Source organism: Triturus cristatus, chromosome 4_1 (assembly GCF_964204655.1).
Source record: "Triturus cristatus chromosome 4_1, aTriCri1.1, whole genome shotgun sequence".
Classification (NCBI taxonomy): Eukaryota; Metazoa; Chordata; class Amphibia; order Caudata; family Salamandridae; genus Triturus; species Triturus cristatus.
Genome location: NC_140585.1, coordinates 301384000 through 301405099, shown reverse-complemented (window position 1 = coordinate 301405099; position 21100 = coordinate 301384000). Strand labels below are relative to the sequence as shown.

Genomic DNA, 21100 nt, shown 5'->3' with positions numbered 1-21100 from the left:
GTGCAGTTTTGGGTTTATTCTCCTGAACAGCGAGTCCGGGACAGTCAGGCTATGATTCCGATCTTTCGGCCTTGGTCCTGGGTTTCGGTCAGAAAGACCCTGAGGCTGCTGGGCCTTATGGCCTCCTGCGTCCTGCTGATCTATTATGCCAGATGGCATATGCGGACTCTGCAGTGGGACCTGAAGTTCCAGTGGACGCAGCATCGGGGAAACCTGTCCGACTACGTCCATATCTCGGAGGGCACTGCACAGGACTTGCAGTGGTGGCTCACGGACCAGCGTTGGGTCAGCGGCAGATCACTCTCCCTTCCCCAACCGGAGCACACAGTAGTGACGGACGTGTCCCTCCTGGGATGAAGCGGCCACATGGGAGAGGCAGAGATCAGATGCTTCTGGTCTCCAGCGGAGTCCAAGCTCCATATCAACCTTTTGGAGCTCAGGGCGATCCAACTTGCACTGAAAGCATTCTTTTCCTCTGTCAAGGGGAGAGTAGTGCAGGTGTTCACAGACAACACCACCACCATGTGGTACTGTAACAAGCAGAGCGGGGTGGGGTCGTGGACCCTATTTCAGGAGGCTCTACGTCTCTGGACGTGGCTGGAATGTCAAGGCATTTCCTTGGTGGTTCAACACCTGGCAGGTACCCTGAACGCCAGGGCGGACAAACTCAGCCGCAGGTGCATGTTGGATCACGAATGGAGTCTTCACTCAGAGGTGGCACAAGGTCTCTTTCAGCAGTAGGGAGAACCTTGGTTAGATCTATTCGCCACTGAAGAGAACGCGCAATGTCAGCAGTTCTGCGCATTGGAGTTTCCAAGGCGGCACTCGTTCGGAGACACTTTTCGCCACGAGTGGAGTTGCGGTCTATTGTACGCCTTTCCGCCTATACCACTTTTGCCCAGAGTGCTGAAGAAGATCAGACGCGACCGGACCCAAGTCATTCTTGTGGCACCGGACTGGCCTCGAAGAGTTTTGTATACCAAGCTACTCGGTATGAGCGTGGATCCCCCGATCCGACTACCTCTTCGAGAGGATCTCCTGTCACAGCAACAGGGGACGGTCCTCCACCCGAACCTGTCCAGCCTCCACCTCCTTGCGTGGAGATTGAGCGGCGACAGCCGATTCCTTTTGACTTGCCTCCTGAAGTCTGTAATGTGATTCTGGCAGCCAGGCGTCCCTCAATTAAAACGGTATACGCCTGCCGGTGAAAAAAATGTATGGCATGGTGCACAGCAAAAGCTGTAGATCCTCTTTCTGACCCTCTTTCTGAGGTCCTATTGTTCCTTCTCTCTTTGGCCCAGCAGGGCTCTGCTCCGGGCACTATCAAGGGCTACCTTTCTGCTCTTTCAGCCTTTCTTAGGCTGCCTGATCAGCCTTCTCTTTTCAAGTCCCCAGTTGTCAAAAGATTTCTCAAAGGCATTACTCACCTTTTCCCTCTTATTCCTTTTGTGATGCCTCAATGGAACTTGAACCTGGTTCTCACATACTTGATGTGCGCTCCCTTTGAGCCTCTTCATAACTGTCCTTTGCAGTTATTAACTTTGAAAACTGTCCTCCTGGTGACCATCACCTCCGCTCGGCGGGTGAGTGAGCTCCTGGCTCTTTCCTGTAAACCTCCTTTCCTGGCGATTCATTAGGACAAGGTTGTGCTTCGACCGCGTCGCTCCTTTCTACCAAAAGTAGTGTCTGCCTTTCATCTCGGGCAAATTGTCACTCTGCCCACTTTCTTTCCGACCTCCGCACCCTTCAAAAGAAGAGGAGAGGCTCCACTGTCTGGACCCAAAACGTGCGCTTTCGTTCTATCTCAACCGCACACAACAGTTCCAGGAGGATGACCAGCTCTTTGTTGGCTACGTGGGCACCAAGAAAGGCCGGGCTGTGCACAAGCGATGTATCTCCCGATGGGTTGTCTTGTGCATTTAAGCCTGTTACTCTCTGGCTAAAAAGGAACATCCAGTTAGGCTGCGCGCTCATTCTACCAGGGAGACAGCAGCTACTACAGCATTAGGACGCGGTGTCCCCCTGCAAGACATCTGTCAGGCAGCCACTTGGGCCTCGTTGAATACTTTCACTAAGCACTATTGCCTTGACAGTCGGGTCCAGAGAGACGGCTTCTTTGGCCGTTCGGTTCTCTGTGACTTTCTGGTTTAATCTCACTTCGCAGACCCACCACCGGGGTTGGTATTGCTTGGGTATGTATTCTAAGGTAAGGAATCTATCACCAGCGTGTCTCTTTCAGATGCACAAGTTACTTACTAGTGTAACGATAAGAGACATTAGTTAGTGATAGATTCCTTACCGCCCGCCCATCCTCCCCGTTCTGCCCGTTCTCCCCGTTCTGTGAACTGTTCTCTAGGGTTCAGGTCATCCCTTTTATGGCCCTAGTTCTATTGCACCAGTAGTCGGTCTCTGGCATGGCTCTGCGCTCCTGGCGTGGAAAAGTTGTGTACAGAACTGTGGAGAAGTGTGGCTCACTGGTTAGAGTAGGCAGACCTGGAAGCAGAGGTCAGCCTGGGACCAGGCTTCAATTCCCGCCTCGGCTGGGTCTTGAGTCCATAAATTGTCCATGGACTCGATAATTCTCGCTCCAGTGCATACTCGATTCATGGGTTCACACTCTGCGACTCTGGGCAATAGCTTGCTTAATCTCCACAATGGCACCTCGCGGCGGGATGCCTGGCTTTCACCTTGTGGATACCCTGCTGGGTTATCTCACAGGGGAATACCAGGACGGGTTCCCTAAGCAAGCGCTTAGAGACCGGTTGGTGATTTGCGCTATATAAATATCTGCACATTTACATTTACACATGTCAGCGCGTCTTAGTAGCTCCGACGATGTCATCTCGGCGGCTATGACTCCAGCGACGTACGTGGAGCTGCACGACGACGCCTACCGACGCGCAGGGGTACTGCCGACGAAAACTTTCCGGATCCAGTCTGACGCCTGGAGATATTCTAAGGTAAGGAATCTATCGCTAACTAATGTCTCTTACAGATATATCGTTACACAAGTGAGTAACTTGTGCATTAGGCAAATACGACTGACAAATGTGGTCTGATATCGCCCATACATGGATCTTCTTCCAGAAGACACAAGGCTAGAGGCAAGAAAGATTATTTTAGAGGGAGAAAGATCCGCCTCGCAGATCATCGATGCGTCCATGGGTGTGGCTTCCCTGGCTTTCCGTCAGCTCACTGGAGCAGCCGTCCTTAGACGTCCGGGTTAAAGACAACAACACTCTACCCTGAGGTGCAAAGTAAATTCCTAGACATGCCTTTTGATGGTGAGCTTTGGGCACGCTCCAATACAGGAAGCCCCCTTTCGTGGAGCTCATGGTGAGGAGCCTATTCATTTCGGGGCGCTACCAGAGATACAAATCTGAGATCTATCAGTCATTTCGTCCTTCCTACCAATAGCAACAGGCCTATCGTGCACCACCACAGGCTGCACACTCCAGGAAACCCAGACGTAAACACCAGTACAGTCCAGAGATGCTGTTAGGAAACTGTCATGATGTCTTGGTGCCTGCTGCATCTACCCTATCCTACCATCCAGAGGAGCACGGATCATTCGTTATTTCAATCAATGGTAAAAAATTACCACACACAAATGGGTCCTGGATATAATAAAATATGGTCATACCCTGGAGTTAGTCACAGTACCACCTCCTCATCCACCATAAAAATCCCTGCAATCCCATATTCAGTTACTTAGGAAGGAGGCATTCGTCATGCAGCAAAAAGGAGCCATAGAGAGAGTGCCACGCCCTCAAGGGGGAATGGGCTTCTACTCCCTCTATTTTCTTGTGAAGAAGTAGTCGGGTGACTGGCGTCCCATTCTGGACCTCAGTAAGCTCAACAAATAACCACAGAAAAAAATCATTCCGCATGGTAAGTCTCCAGTAGATATTGCAGCTTCTGAACCATTCAGATTTTCTGGCCAGCCTCGATTTACAGGATGTATATTTCCATATTCTTATCCATTCCAAACACAGAAGGTTTCTTCGTTCCACTGTGGCAGGCGCACACTATCAATTCATGGTTCGCCCCTTTCGGCCTCCTGTCAGCTACTCAGTTATTTACCAAATGCTTCGCTCCCATGGCGGCACATCTACGGTTGGTTACGGGGCTTGCCGATCTTCCCGTATCTCTACGATTGGCTAGTTGAAGGCTCCTTCTCTTCACCGGGCTTCGGAAGCCATATCCAACTGCCTACAACTGTTTTGCTCTCTGGGGCTTTCCGTCAACAACCAGAAGGCCATTTTTACTCCATCTCAATGGATAACTTTTCTCAGAGCAACTTTGGATACCCTCCAAAACAAGGCATTCTGAGCCACAGAAAGGCAAAGCACCATATTATCACTGGCTCACAGTCTAACAAAAAAATAGTTTACCTCTGTTTGTCTCCTCGAATCTTCTCTCGGCATGATGTCCTCGGCCATCCTCATGGTGCCTCACGCACATCTCAGAATGACACCCTTCCAAGAGTAGTTGGACAGGCAATGGCTTCAGGTGACACAGGTCATGCAAGGACATTATTCAGATCACTCCGATCATGAAAAAAGCACTTCCTTGGGGGCAGTCCGCCAGCAATCTCTCTGTGAGTATGGCATTCCTCTTTCCACTTCTAGAGTTAGTCCTGACTACGGATGTTTCATTGGAAGGCTGGGGAACCCATCTTCAAGACCTCCAAGTAAGTGACAAATTGAGTCTCTCTCCAAGATGGCCATCAACTTCCTGGAATTGAGGGCCATTTTTCTAGCTTTTCAGTCGTTTTTCCCCAAGAATACGAGCATCTCCATCCTCATTCGTATAGACAATACCACCTGCATCCACTATCTCAACAAGCAGGGAGGAACGAGATCTCAGATTCTATCCTCAAAAGATCTGGGAATGGGCATTACTACACCGCATATTCATCAAGGCGGAATATCTTCCAGGAGTGCCTTGCTTTCTCATGTTACATTGCTGATATTCTAGTGAGAAAACCACGTATTTGTGTAGGTGTATGTATAAATATATATAGGAAATCTCAAAATTCTATTTTGAATAACTTTGGCACCGGTTGATGAATCCTCGCGAAATTTTCAAAACTAATGGGGCGCTCCGCTCAGCTCCTACCCTGAAAGTCTCGGGGTGATTCGTCAAGCGGGGTCCGAGAAAAAAGGGGGGTCCCAAAACGCGTTTTCTCCATGCATTTTCCCATAGGACCTATTGTCGAAGGTACAGCCCGAACGGCTGAACAGAATTACTTTAAATTTGGCAGAGAGGTAGTCCTAAGGTCAGGTATGTGCCTTTTGCATATATGGAGTCAATCTGTTCAGTAGTTCCTGAGAACATTGCAGTTAAAAGTACATAAATATCTATAGCCGCGCACCGTGCGCGCACCCTTACGTGCGCGAGCGTAATTCTGATTGGTGGTTACATGTCAGTCAACGTTCGAATCGGTCGAAATCAAGAAGTGTCGGCCGCCATTTTGTTTGTTTTGGGTGCGACACTGAAAAAGAGAGGTGGCGAACGTGAAAAGGGGGCAGGGTAGAGATTTCCTGACCCCCTAGCCTTTGTCAGGGGTCCCTGAAGGACCCCGAAGGGTGAAAAAAACACGGTGAAAAACCTTAAAAAAAAAATATAATAATACATACATAACTTAGCATTTAAAAAAACGTGCAAATTCACTTAAAAAACCATAGGTTTCACATACATTATAGTTAAGAATTAGCTTTTAAAAAACCTTGCAAATTCACTTAAAAAACCATAGGTTTCACACATGTTATAGTTAGGTGGACATTTCACTCGTAAAAAACCAATGAAATTCCCCCGTTATAGTTAGTTCAGCTAACTATAACTCGCGTGCCCGCAATCCACTGCTCATGACGTCACATATTACATCACTCATGACATGGTCAGTGGCATCACTCATGACATCACTGATGACATCATCCTTGTGATAGAGTGGCGGTCGCGCGAATTATAGTTATCTGAACTAACTATAACGGGGGAATTTGATTGGTTTTTTACGAGTGAATTGTCCACCTAACTATAACATGTGTGAAACCTATGGTTTTTTAAGTGAATATATATATATGTATATATATATATATATTTTTTTTTTTATTATTATTTCTTTTTTTTAAGGTATATGCATGTATATTATTACCCACCATAGTCTACGGGTATTTATTTTGTCTTTTTATGAGTATTTGTCTACACAACTACTATCTACTTTGATTCAAGCAAGTGATTCTATGAAAGATCCAATACTGGAGAAGAAAATGAGTTACTTACCTGTAACTATGGTTCTCCAGTATTGGTATCTTTCATAGTCACATGCGATTCACCCTCCTACCTTTAGAGGCTTTCCTTATTTCCTCAAGTATATAGTTTCACACTTGTGCTTGAAAATCTGAGGAACTCAGTCTCTCTTGGGAGTGTTCTACAGGGTGCTGTTGCCATACTGGTGGTTGTTTAAGTTTGGACCTTTTTTTTACAAAAGAAGGTAGATAGGCTATTTCAGTGACAGTTCATTGCATTGTATGCTATGATAGTATTAGCTACTACTTTTGTAATGATACCGTGGGCCTCCCACTACAATGACTGGGATGATTCAAGCATGTGAATCTATGAAAGAAGGCAATGCTGGAGAACCGTAGTTACAGATATGTAACTCATTTTCATATTTGAGAATTCCAATGCGGCCCATTGTTTGAATTAATAAAAAACAATTATCATGATAATAAAATACAACTGTCCTGCTGATCTCCCTCCAACCCCGTTCCATTAGTACAAAGAAACAAAATCTCAACTGTATCACAAATAAAGTTCATCAATTTAGCCCGGCATAGTCTCTTTTTATCCACGGAATCTCCAAATGTCCTAATCGAGGAGTGGGTGTATCTGGCAGACTGGGGCCAACTCAATTACTCTGTAATCAGCCCTTCTCTTCCATTTTTTTCGGGATTTTTGGGGACAGCCCCAGGCTTTATAAACTGCAATCTCCTTTCCCATACAGTGGTCCATTCCCTTTTTCCACAGTGACTGAGGGGTCACTGAATTCCATTCCCTGGTTATGTCACAGTTAGTGGGCGTCAGTTTCAAGCTAAGCAAGGACAATTTATATTTATTTCCACCTGCATCCTCCATAAGGTGAAGAAGGGCCAACCTCAGGTTTCCCAGAATCTGCTAGGACAGGACCCCACCCAGACATGTGACCCATCCCCCTGCCAGAATCCCTCCAACTCCAGGCAGCTCCATACTGTGTGAATGAAGGTGCCGTCCCCAGCACTGCACCTGGGACATGCGGGGAAGGCAATCACCCCCCCATTGGCCAGAGCCTGTGACATGTAAGGTAGCCTCTTTGATTGTACTTGAATTGGGTCAGATGAAGCCATGCAGCTATGGCTGCATCTCTTGGAGAACCCAGAATCCCCACCATTCTTCAATCTCCAAGTACAATGTGAACACCAGATGGGGATGGTGATCATGGACATTTTCTGGTTACAGAGTGTTGAGTTTTTGTGACCTGCAGGAGACCCAAGAACGCCATGTCGCTTGTTTTGCAACGATACAAGGTAGTTTTCAGTTTTTATTTCCAAAGAGAGATCAATTTCAAGCCAGTATTGTCCTGATTTGGTTCACAAAGGATTCTTTAATGTTTTCAGGGAGCTGTTTAGCAAATATAAGTTTGCGGGTATCGTACTGCAGGTACAATTGGTGAGTAAGTAAGTCATTGTAATTCAGATTTTCAGGTTGATTTGGCTCTTAAGTTGACAGTTCTCTATTCACTTTCTTTGGTGAAGGACGCTTTCTAACACGCTCAATGGGTAGCTGGGGAAATCAAAATGTGATCTTTTAGTGTTGGGTCATGATAGTAAAAGGAGACCATGTTTGATGATGCATGCAGTGGATTGAATTTCTCCTTGTATGCTTAACTAGAACATTTATGTTTGATTTTCAGTTCCCCTGACGAAGGGATAGGATTATCCCGAAATGCATTGGGAAAACAACATCAAAGTTAATTTGTTTCTTGTGAATATTATGTACACAATGTCTGTAATGATCATATGTCTTTGTTAAACACATGTTAATGACAAGAGGATTACGGTAAAGCATCCGTAATAAATTAGAAATGTCTATAGATAATGTGTGAATAGTATGTTTTGAACTCTGGAAGAGCATTGATTTAATGTATTGTTAATTTGAGCAAATACAGCATTCGCACCCCAGGCTGTGTGGGAAAGGCTAGGTGAATGGTCACACTTGCATTTTTTATTTTGTCTACACAGAGGCTGGCAACCTCTTTCCTACCCAGCACGCTACACTGTTACATACAGAGAACATAAGAGCTAAAATAGTTTACACACAGATAGGTGTGCGCGGTCCCACCCACAAGAATTTCTCAAATAAGGAATGGGCCATGTTGCTTTCTTGGAATAAGTGGCCTCTGCACTGAATCTTCTTCCTTACGATGGGCTGTGCTCTGCTGTGTATTGTTCTTTTATTATATGTTTAGTATGTCATTTGCAAATTACTTATCACTTTGCACATTGTGCCGACATCACTATGTTTACCATTCATTCAGGTGATCTGCCTCACTGGGGTTTTCATGAATGATCAAGATTTGCTCATGGTGTAGGTTCGGGTCTTGAAGACTCCCACCTAATCTTTGTCTGCTATAAAATGATTGTCTTGCAGGGACAGTGGATCCTGTGCCTTTGGTGTACTTTAACCATGGTTGTTTATAGAGTCTTTCTAGAACAGTGTTTGTGGATATTCTGTTTCTCATCTGGGTGCATTGTTCCTGATCTAGGTTCTGATGGAAACATGCCGTCTGCGGTTCTTGTTTCCCTGTCGCTTTGTAACAAGTAATTGCTAGCCTTCCTTATTCTCCCCATACCTCGATGTTCATTGACGTATCATCTTGCGTCTTTGGCCCATATTTACGTCTCTAAATAACAGAACTTCATTAAGGTCAGCATATTGAGGTGGGCACAGGCTTGTGGACATGTCATGCATCTCATCCATGTTACCTGTAACAGCTTCTCTCAAGTGACAGACTTGAAGGAAGTGCCACTTGACTTCATTGGTTGATGCTGGGTTTGGTAAGTAGTGCATTTTTTTTCCATAGTGGACTGCCAAACCTGGCTGTCTCTTGCTGCATGCAATCATGGATCCAGATCTGGTCCAGTTGTACAGTGTTCGGAAAAGAGGGTGAATGCAAGATGGCCCAGTCCTGCTAATGGAATGTGCCTTAAATAACCCTGACTAGCCTCATCGGGGTCTGTCTAGGGACAAGGAGTAGTCTTAAAGGTTTTGTTACATACCGATGATGCATCTTGGCTTCTATCCCATTGTATACCCTCACTCATAAACTTGTGTGTTTTCCCTACAATTCACTTTCTAAAATCCTCACTTTCAGAAAGTGAGAGGGCATGCATACCTTGATTCCCTAAGCTCCGCATCTTTGCCCTACTTTTGTGCTGTGACGTCTGTGTGGTGAGCATCTGTTAAAAAAAAAAAAAAAGAATAAAAAAAAGATGTATGCTCTCCTCTTGACAGGTGCTGATGCTGGTATCGGATCTGAGGAACCATCCAGCTTCAGTTCTCATGGCTAGCGGGCATCCTCTTGTGATAAGCTCTGATGATCCATCCCTCTTTGGAGCCAAAGGATTGTCGTACGATTTCTATGAAGTCTTCATGGGCATTGGAGGGATGAAGAGTGACCTGAAAACCTTAAAGCAACTGGCCTTAAACTCTCTTCAGTAAGTATCATTCTCTGTTTCCATTTAACTGACTTGGTGCCCAGTGGGATTTAGTTTGTTACTTGGGGTTATTGGGCCTCAGAGTTTTGTGGAGCAGCAGCCTTGTTATAAACCTGCAAGCCATAAAAGATGTTGTGGCTCAAAGACACCAGCATTGACGCTTTAGATTGCCCACCCAGGCATGGTGGGCCTGGTAGGCAAAAAGTATGTATTCCCCAACATGCAGGGGGAACAGAGGTGTATCTTCAGAAGGGGTGTTTGGGGTGTGACATCTCCCAAATAAATGAATTCTTGGCTTTGTAGTTGGGTCTACGGGGACAGAGTCAGAACTGCAATATCTGTGGCAGTTTTCTTCCAAGAATAAAGGACAAAACAGTGACTTTTGATGTAAAACAGGAGAGAGAGATCTGTATCTGACAGCGGCGTTTCAAAACGTAAAACCAGATACCCAGGAATTAATACCTGCTTCCCTGCTTGTTTACATTGTCTGATCTCAGGCAAACATTTTATTTCACAGAAACCTCCCTTCTCTTTTTCACATATGAGAACACTTCTAAATACTTGAGTTCAGGATGTGCACTGTACAACCACCTGTTCTGTTTGATTTAAAAGACTATAATGTTGTCCATCTATAAAAAGAATCTAGTCCACGTTTAAGGTTTACTTGTTTCTAAGTTCATGTTTAAAAACTTTTAATAAATGCCTGTCAATGCAGTGATAACATTTGATGTACTAAAGTGAAACCATTCCGCGTGTTGAAGAAATATATTGTTGCAATTTACAACAGACTATCATATTTTTACATTTTTAAATCACATATACATACTAAACGTTTTCATGGCTTGACTCATTCATGCACTCTTAAAACCGAGCCCGATTGTTGGGTCTGGCTTGGCTGGCTGCCCTATTAATTTCATGTTACTTTCATCTGTTTGCAACTCTGGCTTACTACATAGGGCCTTCACTCAATAAAATGATTTGTAAAAGGCGATGATGGAAACTTGGAACCCTCGTTACATTAACAGATTTGGCAACTCCCCTTTCAAGGCTTCTTTTAGCAGATGCGAAAAAGAGTGTGTGCAGAGAAAATACATTTAAAATAAGTGATCCCAGTGCAGGGACTCCAGGCCGTTGTGTTGTACGTGACCATAGTCATGAGTTCTCTAGTATTGGGGTATCTTTCATAGATTCACATGCTTGAATCATTCCCCGTCGTCGAAGTGGGAGTCCCACGATACATAAAAAGCAATAAGCAATCACGCTAACATTAAAGTTAATAGAGAAAAACCATTTACTTTAATATCTCGTCCTAGTCTTTAGCTATGGTCCAAACTACAGCCAATCAGGCGACAGCACCCTCTCCACAGAGGCTCCAGGCTCTCAGATTTTCTACTGCACATCGTGTGAAGGGAGTCTCCCTGAGCTCTGCTCAGTACTTCAACTTTATCTTCAGGTTTCTTCAGATTTTACTTCTGAGCATGTCTTCTTCTAAAAGATCTCTATTCAGGCATTGTGAATCTTGTGGGAAGCTAAGACTTCACTCGAATGATCCCCACAAAAAATTTATCTACTGTCTACACCCAGACCACCTGCTGAGAGACTGCAAAATCTGTAGAACATTTTCTCAAAAGACCTTGAGAGACAGGGAAGGACATTTTCTTCTGTGGCTACAGAAGCTCAAGACAAAGGACAATCCCTTATCTGATGAGGAGAGCGATTCCTCTTTAAAGACATCAGCTTCAAAAAATAGAGCTAGTGAGGCGGGGTTGGTCTCTCCTAAGGCTGCTATGGTGTTGAAAAAACATCACACCTCAAAACAGGAAGAACAGCCTTCATCTTCAAAAAAGGCATCTGTATCTCTTAAGGGACAATATGTGCCCTCTACGCCTCAAAATCCTCTACAAAATCGAAGCAGGCGTCAAGGTCTCTTCCTGAGACACTTTTACCTCACACAAAAGATGATCCGTCGACGAAGACGTTGACGATTCCTTTGTTGAGAATTTCCATTACAACAACTACGACTACATCGACTTTCTCTTCTCCTCAGACCAAAATGATTGTCGTCTGTATCTTCTCCGTCGATGTTCGTATCAGTGAAGTTGAAACCGTCTGTTATGTCAACGTCGTTCTTATCGTCATTGTTGACGAAAAGAAGCGGCCCTTGTCAGGACCTTCATCGACGGAAGCTCCGTCGCCACTGAGACTGTCGGCAGCTCTCAAGAGTAAATCTTCTTCGTCGACGGTAGCCTTGTCAACAAAGCCGAAGACCTCCGATGTAGATCCTCGTCGACGCAGTTCGTCGATGTCCAGAATGTCGATGGAAAAACCATTGATAAAACCTTCAACTTTGATATCTGAAGTAGACTTGACATCCTCGTCGATGCTTGTTCCATCGTCGGTTATAGCTACTTCTAGGGATGATTTAGGACTGCCGAAAAGAAAGAATTCTCAAGAGCTTTTATTGCCTGTTCATACCTCTCCAAGTAAGTATCTCCGTGTCCTCCAGAAGAAATCTTTGACTATGGAGTAGATGAAGAGGAGTCAGATGATGATGATAGGTTTCGAGCTGCTCGCAGTCCTTCCGAACTCCTTATAGAGTGCCAGGATGATGAAGATGAGGAAAACGTTTTTTATCCAGACATTACTAATCAGGAAAGACAAGCTGATCAGACAGTACAAATGCCAATGTCTCTTGTCTCAAACATGCAACATAAGGTAGAGGATTACTACCGCAGATTGCCTCCCTCGGAGCCGGCATCTTCCGTTCCTCAGACACCTATTCCACAACCTTCCTTGCTCATCAGATCTCCCACTCCAGTTTCTCCAGTACCCACAGTGACTCAACATCAGGAAGAGATTCATACTAGTGATGAAGAAAGAGAAGAGGGAGAGTTAGACGAAATATCCCTTCCTAACCAAAGGGATGATTACCAGATCCAGACACCATCTCCTATAGATTCACCCTTATGGAAAGAGCGGCTGAGAGGTTTCAGCTTCCTATGGTCAGCAAGCAAGCTGATTGTTTCTTATATGATTTTAAGGAACAAATGAAGAGACAGGTCCGTGCTATCCCTATTGTAGACTTCATATGGCAAGAGAGCTCAAAGGTCATGAAGACCCCAGCTTCAATTCCTGCAGGCTTGCCTAATTTAGAAAAGAAATACAAGGCTCTGGATAACTCTCCTGCCTGCCTTATCGGGCAACCTAAACCTGACTCGGTGATATCACAGGTGGCACAACGCTGTGCCAGAAATCCTTCATCACCATTATCGGCCCCTCCTGATAGAGATGGAAGATGTCTCGATTCCATTGGCAAGAAATTTTCCACCATTGCGACAACAACTGTCAGAGCGGCCAACTGGGAGGTATTGCTTGGCTCGCGGCAATATGGCCACACAGTAGTGCAGCTCTGCCGGCCGCCACTATCATCCTTACATTATCCTGCTCCTACTGTGGCCATCGAAGTTATTTTCCAGGTGGAGTGGCTGGTGGAGAACCTGGGCACCCGGAATATGCTGCCTGTGGGCGCGGAGCATCAACGCTGGGTGATATAGCGGACTCTGCTGCGAGTGCTCGTACCCAAGATGGCGGCCCCGCGACTGGCGTAACTGCCTGCTGGACGAAGAAACGCGGATGGGGATGCGGCTGCACTGAGCAAGGCAGTGCTTGAAGAATTGCGGTCATGATCGACGCTGTGGGAGTGCTGATTGCTGGTAGGCACGCCGCGCGATAGTTGACCGCAGCGGAGGAGGCAGGGGAGTGGCTCCAGTCCGGGCGGGAGCACTGTTGTGCATCGGTCTGATCGGGGGCAGCCGCGCTCTGGGCCTTGTGGCGGTTCGCTCTCCCGGGGCTTCTTGCACACAGAGTCACTGCGCACTCCTGAACTGGACCCCGGTGACCTGGTGAGTGACCTCGGTTAGCTGTACAGGGCCTACGCAAGTGCTTGGGGGCTGATATGTAAGGCAGATATCGGTTGACTTTTGTTAAAAATCCCCACGGGCCTCTCTGCACCATCTGAGCATACAGCACATCGCCACACACTTTCACTCGGTAGCAGGCATTTAATCACTGGATACTGACTGTGAGAGGCTCCTTTGTGCATCAGTGGTGTCCCCTCTCGTGTTGTGTGCCTCACTGACCAGTTACACCCAGTCACCATGGGCAAGCCAGATAAAACCCAATTGCGCCTGACTTTTGAACTGCGCAGGGGCGATAAATCTTCGCAAACCACGGACTCTGAGCTAGATACTGCTATGCAAGCCCCAACCGCCCTAGAAAAAACACTATCTGCCATTCAAGCCATCCTTCAGTCTATTGATGGTAAAATAGAAACACTGAACGGCCGAATGGATCATATCTCTGCTAAGCTAGACAAGCAGGCAGTTAGGATAGGAGAGGCGGAACAGCGGATCTCGGATGCTGAGGATGGCTTACAACAAGTGGCTCCCAAAACTAGCGACATTGAAAAAATTCTATCACTGATTTGCGATAAAAACGAGGACATTGAAGCGCGCTCTCGGCGCAATAATGTGCGAATTTTAGGTTTGCCGGAATCCACGAACGTGGGGAAGCTGGAGGAGTATGTTGAAGACCATGTTTCGTGATGTCTGGGGCTCAGAGAATCTCTCACAAATGCTGGTTGTTGAGCGTGCACACAGTTCCTTGGCAGCGCGTCCGTCACCAGGTGAACCACCCAGGCCTATCATTGCGCGCTTGCTTAATTTCAGGGATCGTGACGCGGTGTTGCGTATCACCCGTCCGAAAGGCACCATCAATTACCAAGGTAATGTCTTATCTTTCTACCCAGACTTTACAGTCACAGTTCAAGCAGCGCGCAAGGAGTTTCAAGGGGTTAAGAAATTGTTAATGAAGGAACAAATCCCCTACGCCATGCTGTAGCCGACCAGATTACGCATAGGTGTGGAGAGCAACGCGAAGATCTTTGTGAATCCGAAACTGGCAATGGATTACGCCAAATCCTGGAGACGTGGCCAACGGGCATCGGATCAGACTTCAGACAATGATGTATAACGCCCTCCCTTTTTCTGGCTGCGTCCTGGTATATTGAGTTGCAGTGGCGCTTACGTGATGTGATACACATGGTTTGATATTGTTCATGGCGGGCCACGTGTGCCTGATAGTCGGACTAGCTCGGACATTTTGGCGGGTGATGGCGCACGAGCCAGAGTTTGTGTGAACATCATCTATAGCTGTCCGAAACATCGGCTTTGTTTCTTCCAGATTGGTTTCATGTAATCGAAATGGCTGCGACTGTTGTGGGTATGTCATTTTGTTTGCTGTTTTCAGGTCCAATATGCTCTGGGAGTACCTGGTATCTGCAACCGGGGGGTATAGCTTGGTCATTGAGTTGTTGCTATTGGCCAGCGGCCCCTCTATCTACCTGTTTGTCAGCTATATCGGCTTTTAGTATCTGGTCCACATATTGGAGCACACCACCTTTTGTTGGCGGCCTCCTCCCTATCTCATCTGGGATTGGTATGTGCCACTACGTCCCCCGATAGGCAACACCCGTTTGATTATGATGGACTTTTCTGCTATGTTATTCTGGTTTCTCTTTTTCCTTACCATTGCAGAGTTGGTTGTATTATGGGATCATGGCTTTGGCAATTTGGGGATGCCAAGGTGGGTGGGGGAGGGGTGTTTCATTGTTATCTGTATTTTTTTATTTTCACCTGTGATTGGACCCATGATATGTAGTACAGGTCAAGACACGGAATCTACAAAATGAAGAAGATTCTATCCTTAAGTACACCTTACTTTGTCAACACTGCCTGACAGGTGAGAGGTATAATTGTATAACTTGGAATATACGTGGGCTCAATACTCCCATAAGTTGTCAAGTGGTTACATATTTGGAGAGGCACAATGTACATATTGCGTTATTACAAGAAACGCATCTGAACAGTCGAACGGAGGTGAACATTGCGCATAAATCGGCGGGATTCAAACTAGCCTCATCTTTTTCCACCTATGCTAGAGGGGTTTTAATATTGATCAAAAAAGGAATACCCTTCCTCCCTGTTCACACACACACACACACACACACTGACACTGAGGGTCGATGGGCGATTGTGCAGGGCAAATTGGGTATGACTCTGCTCACACTTATAAATCTATATGGCCCAGTAGTGGACGATCCACAGCCCATCCTACAGATTCTGAATGTGTTACGCACGTTGCCAGACTCGGCCATCCTCTGGGGATTTTAATACGCACCTTAATCCAAACGTGGATAAATCTAACCCGCAAGGTGCACGAATCATTAAAATGGCTAAGTGCGTGCGGGAGGCCATGGAGGAACTCACATCACCCCATCACATAACAGTTGGTCTCGGTTGGACTACTGGCTAGCGAGTGAGGAGGCTAATGGGTGGGTGTCATATATTCATAATTTACCTCGCACCTTGTCAGATCATAACCCTGTATTTCTGATCATCCAGATTCCCACAAATCCGCACCGTCCTTTCACCTGGAGGTTCCGTGCGGAGGCTCTACTTGACCCTATATATGAAGACACAATTAGACAGAAAATAAAGCAGTATTTTGAACTAAATGTGGGATCGGTAGACAGTTCTTCCATGTTATGGGAGGCATTTAAAGTTACGGTGCATGGGGTGTGCATAGCACCACATCTGGCATATTGAAGGATATCTGAAGCCAACTTTCTAAAACGGAGAAGGTACTGGGTGAACTAGAGGCACAACACTCGGTTCAACCGTCCGCGGTTTCTCTCGCTCGTATTTAGGAGCTTGTCACGGAGTACAATGAGTTAGCAGATTCAGAGGCGAGATATATCGCACGGTGACGCGTGGCCAGATTGTATGGTGAGGGCGGTCGACCGGGCAGAAATTTGCCCTTCAAATTGAAATTTAGGGAGAATCAGCATCACCTTACTAAAATAGTGGATGATGATGGGACAGAACATTACACGCCCCATGCAATACTTAATCAATTTAAACGTTACTATAGCGCAATGTACGCCACGCGGGGGGGGGGGTGGAGAGGAAGCTGATCTCGATGAATATCTGACATCGCCTGTGCTTGGTTGTCTGACGGTCAATCTGAATATCTAAGTCGCCCCATTGATGAGGGCTAAAGAAGCAATTATCTCACTCCCTAATAATAAAGCACCAGGGCCTGACGGCGGAATTTTACAAGGCTTACGCAGACCTTCTTGTCCCTTATTTACTGAAAGTGTATGCGGAAGCCCATGAGTCTGGTGTCTTGCCTCCCTCCTTAAGACAGGCACTTATCACACTCCTTAAGAAGGATAGACCCCCTGCACACTGTGTATCATACCATCCGCTATCGCTGATTAACCTCGATGCGAAAATTCTAGCGGAAATCTTGGCCACCAGGATCCAACCCCTCATGCCCATGCTAGTGCTCTCAGATCAATCGGGGTTTATACCCGAACGGTCCACTTCACACAATCTCAGGACCATATTTGCCATGTTTCATGTTTTGAATCTCGAGCTTCCAGCTGTCGCAGTCATGGTTGATGCTGCGAAAGCATTTGACTCGGTTGAGGGGAGTTATATCTTTCACGTCCTCAAGCGCATGGGGTTCCCTCTAGTGCTACAGCATGGCTGAAAGTATTATACACTGACGCGTTGGCGAGGGTATGAGTGAGGGGTTTCATCTCTGACCCTTCACATATTGAGAGGGGCACGAGGCAGGGTTGTCCCCTGTCCCCCCTTCTCTTTGCCATCATACTGGAACCGTTGGTGTGCAAAATACGTCAACGTCACAGGTGCTCCGCACTCAATTTTGATCATAGACCTGTCGGCATTTCAATGTATGCGGACGATATGGTCCATTTAGTTCGAGAACCACAACAATATCTTTCTCCGATTCTTCGCGAATACGTTTGATTCGGTCTCTATTTAGGATTGTCGATTAATTGGGAGAAAGCAGTCATGATCCCTCTAACACAGAACACTGCTCCCCCCAGTAGAATTCCCTCTCGTATGGACCGAAGATCCTGTCAAATATCTTGGCGTATGGGTGCATCGGGATCCCGAGACTGTGATAAAAGAAAACTATGGCCGTGCTTATGATACGCTGGTGTGTCAGGTGGATAAATGGATACATCTACCGCTCTCCTTGGCGGATCGCATAGTGGTCATTAAGATGGTCCCCCTCCCCAGTTTCCTGTATCTGTTCTGTAACATCCCCATCTGTCTAACCAAGCATCTATTTGCTACAATAAAAACACCACTCCTGAAACTAATTTGGGGAGGCATGACAGCCAGGATTAGCTGGGACACACTAACACTTTCTTATTCACGGGGAGGGTTTGGAGCTCCGGATTTTTACATATATTATTTATGCGCTCAGGCCCAATACGCCTATTATTGGTTTAGACCACATGCCTATACACCGCATCTAGCGGTGCAGGAAGGGGATGCCTATCCAACACCGTTGGCTGGCTTGATCACACATGTTCAAAGGGGTACTCCCAAAGCAGAAATAAATACCATAGACACCACTATCATGGCATGGCAGATGATAGGCAAACTAGCTCACAAGCTCCCTATATATGCCCCTGCTCTTCCCCTAGCTGATCATGCTGCGCTTTCAGTCACCCAGGAGACTGGTCCTATGAGATCATGGCAAAGGGTCTGTATTACACATATGCGTGACCTTACAGAAGCCGATCTTGCGTACATTACCAATCCCACTCCACTCTTTTAGTACACTTACCACCGCTTGAAGAGAGCGATTTAAAGATCACTACCCGAGTTTCCCTGATGAGCCGTCTCAGCTTCAATCGCTGCAAATACTGCTAACTGCCCCTTCCAAGAAAAAGCTCATTATTAAATTATACAAATCGGGTACAGGAAGAAGTAGCGAGATCTGCGACTAAAAGCTATGAACGATGGAATGCTATAGTAGACCCTCAGCTTACTCTGAAGGAATGGGAGGATATTTGCACCCTAACTGGTAAATTGACGCCTAATGGTAACCTGCGGGTCATTCATTTTAAATTTATACATCAAATTTATTATACTCCTGTCAAATTGCACAAAATGGTGCTTAGAGATTCAGATAGTTGTAAAAGATGCGGTCAAGGTGCAGCCGATTTTCTTCATTTCGCCTGGGGGTGCAGGGCTGTCTTGAGTTACTGGGTGGAAGTCATACAAAGATTACAGACCATGACAGGTACTGTGTTACAGTGCACACCTCTTGTATGTTTACTGGGTTATGTCCCTCAACTGAAGGGTACTCTGGGCAGGTTCACCAGGGTGGGCATACCTGTACCCTCCAGCACTTGTGAGTATGTGTGCAATCACTGTTTCACTGGCTTTCACAGTCACTTCCAACCGTCAATCGGTGAGACACCAGACACCGACGCAATCACGATTGACGGTTGTAAGTGACTGACTGTGAAAGCCAGTGAAATAGTGATTGCACACATACTCACAAGTGCTTGAGGGTACAGGTATGCCCAAGTCGGGCAATATCCCGGAATATTAAAATAGACAAGCTTTGGTGCAGGGTGGAGTGATTGACCCACGCCCTAAAGAAATTGCAGTGAGTTTTTCCCTTGGCAATGAAACATGTCGGCTTTTAATGAGCAGACACACAGCACTGAATAAAATTGATAGCGAGTGTGATCTAGCTCGGTTTTACATTGGGACTGGTGGAGCTACAGTTTTGACTCCTCTGTTTCAATTGTGGGGTTGATTTTGCCGCACCATGTGGTGCACAGGCAATATTTGCCAACACACCCTAGCACCTTGTCCTTACGTTTTTCTTTTCATTCTGTCACACATTTTTGCTTTGGATTGGTGGTAGCTGATGATGAGAACCTGAGGTAGCAGGCGAGTACCTTCCTGCTTACTCCCATGGTGTTACTACCGTGAGGCACCACCAATCCTCTTTCACATTTTTTCACATTCTTTTCACATTGTGTTTTGGCTCAACTAGCCATAGCTTACTACACGCAGGGATGGGTTTGAATTCGGGAGACATGGGTCACAATTAACACAACAGACAGATTTTAATTGCTTACAAATTTGGTGATCCAAATCCCACCAGTATAGATGGTATATGTTTAACCTCTGGTCTACTAGATTGTCTAAATGTATGACAACAAATTAATAGAGATTTGAGTATCATAATCACCATGTGAACAGGTCCTTTGTTGTGTACTTGCAGTTCATTATCAACAAGTTCTGTAATGGGTGCAATAGTCTGGTTTTCACTCCGACAGGAGTAGGAGCTCTGTGAACCAGAATTGGTGAGGCCACCTGGGGGCTATGAGAAGTATTCGGCAGGGTTCGTTCCTCGTCTTCCAAGGCACCCTTGGGACTAAAGGAATCAAAGGAAAAGCGTAAGCTTACATTTTTTTACCAGTTTATCGAAAACGCATTTCCGCACAATCCCTTTTGGGGTAGCCAGCTTGCGAAGAATAGGCATTTGCAATCCCGACTGGTTGCAAATAGATCCAAACTCGGTTTGCCCACAACCGAAAGATGTGATCCAACATTGACTGGTGAAGTTCCCATTTGTGGTTGGATGTAATTGACCTGCTCAGAGAGTCCGTTAGGATGTTGGCCACTCCTGGAACATGTACTGCCGTCAGTGTTATCTGATGTTATACAGCCCAATCCCAAATTTGCTGAGCTTGAAGGGAGAGCAAAATGTATCTTGTACCTCTCTACTTGTTTAAATAATGCATACTTGTTGTGTTGTCTGTCCGAATTAATACTGAAGCTCCTGATATTATGGAACGAAAGGATTTCAGAGCCAGGAATATCGCCATCAACTCTAAGAGGTTTATGTGTAATGTTCTTTGTTGACTGTCCCATTTTCCCCTCACTGTCAGTCCTTGTAGATGTGCTCCCCAGCCTTCGAGGGATGAATCGGTTGTTATGTCCACCATAGTAGCGCTTTTTTCATTTGAGGTGTTATTCTGATAACCTCGTCGAAAGACCCTGAGATCTGCAGCCATTGTTTGTCCAACTCCTCTTGCAAGGGTTTCATTCACAGGAGACAATTGGGAATTAGAAGAATGCAAGAGGACAACATTCCCAGAAGCGATTTGAACTTGCGGACAGAAATGGGCCTTTTTGTGAGCAGTAGAGCTGCTAACTTGTAAATCCTTTGTTGTCTTTCTTGTGAGACAAAGGCCTTTGCTTGGTGAGTGTCCAAGGTTGTCCGTAAGAAAGTCTTTACCTTTGAAGGGGTTATCTGAGATTTTGGTAGATTTAGCGAGAGACCTAAGGTTTGGAAGAGAGAAAGACATCTTCGCGTGTGAATGCTTGCTACCGAAAAAGATTTCGCCTTTATGAGGCAGACGTCAAGAATAAGGG

General features: G+C 45.9%; 1 protein-coding gene across 4 annotated transcripts in view; it reads left to right on the top strand.

Annotated features, from left to right (window-relative positions):
- The window catches only part of LOC146854818 (adenosine deaminase 2-like), a 516331-nt gene that overhangs the window by 409818 nt on the left and 85413 nt on the right, over nucleotides 1–21100 (top strand). For all 4 annotated transcript variants that reach the window (XM_085652178.1, XM_085652180.1, XM_085652181.1 and 1 more), the window contains one exon: nucleotides 9556–9758. In XM_085652178.1, the coding sequence (XP_085508304.1) occupies nucleotides 9556–9758 (203 nt within the window). The remainder of the gene's footprint in view (nucleotides 1–9555; nucleotides 9759–21100) is intronic.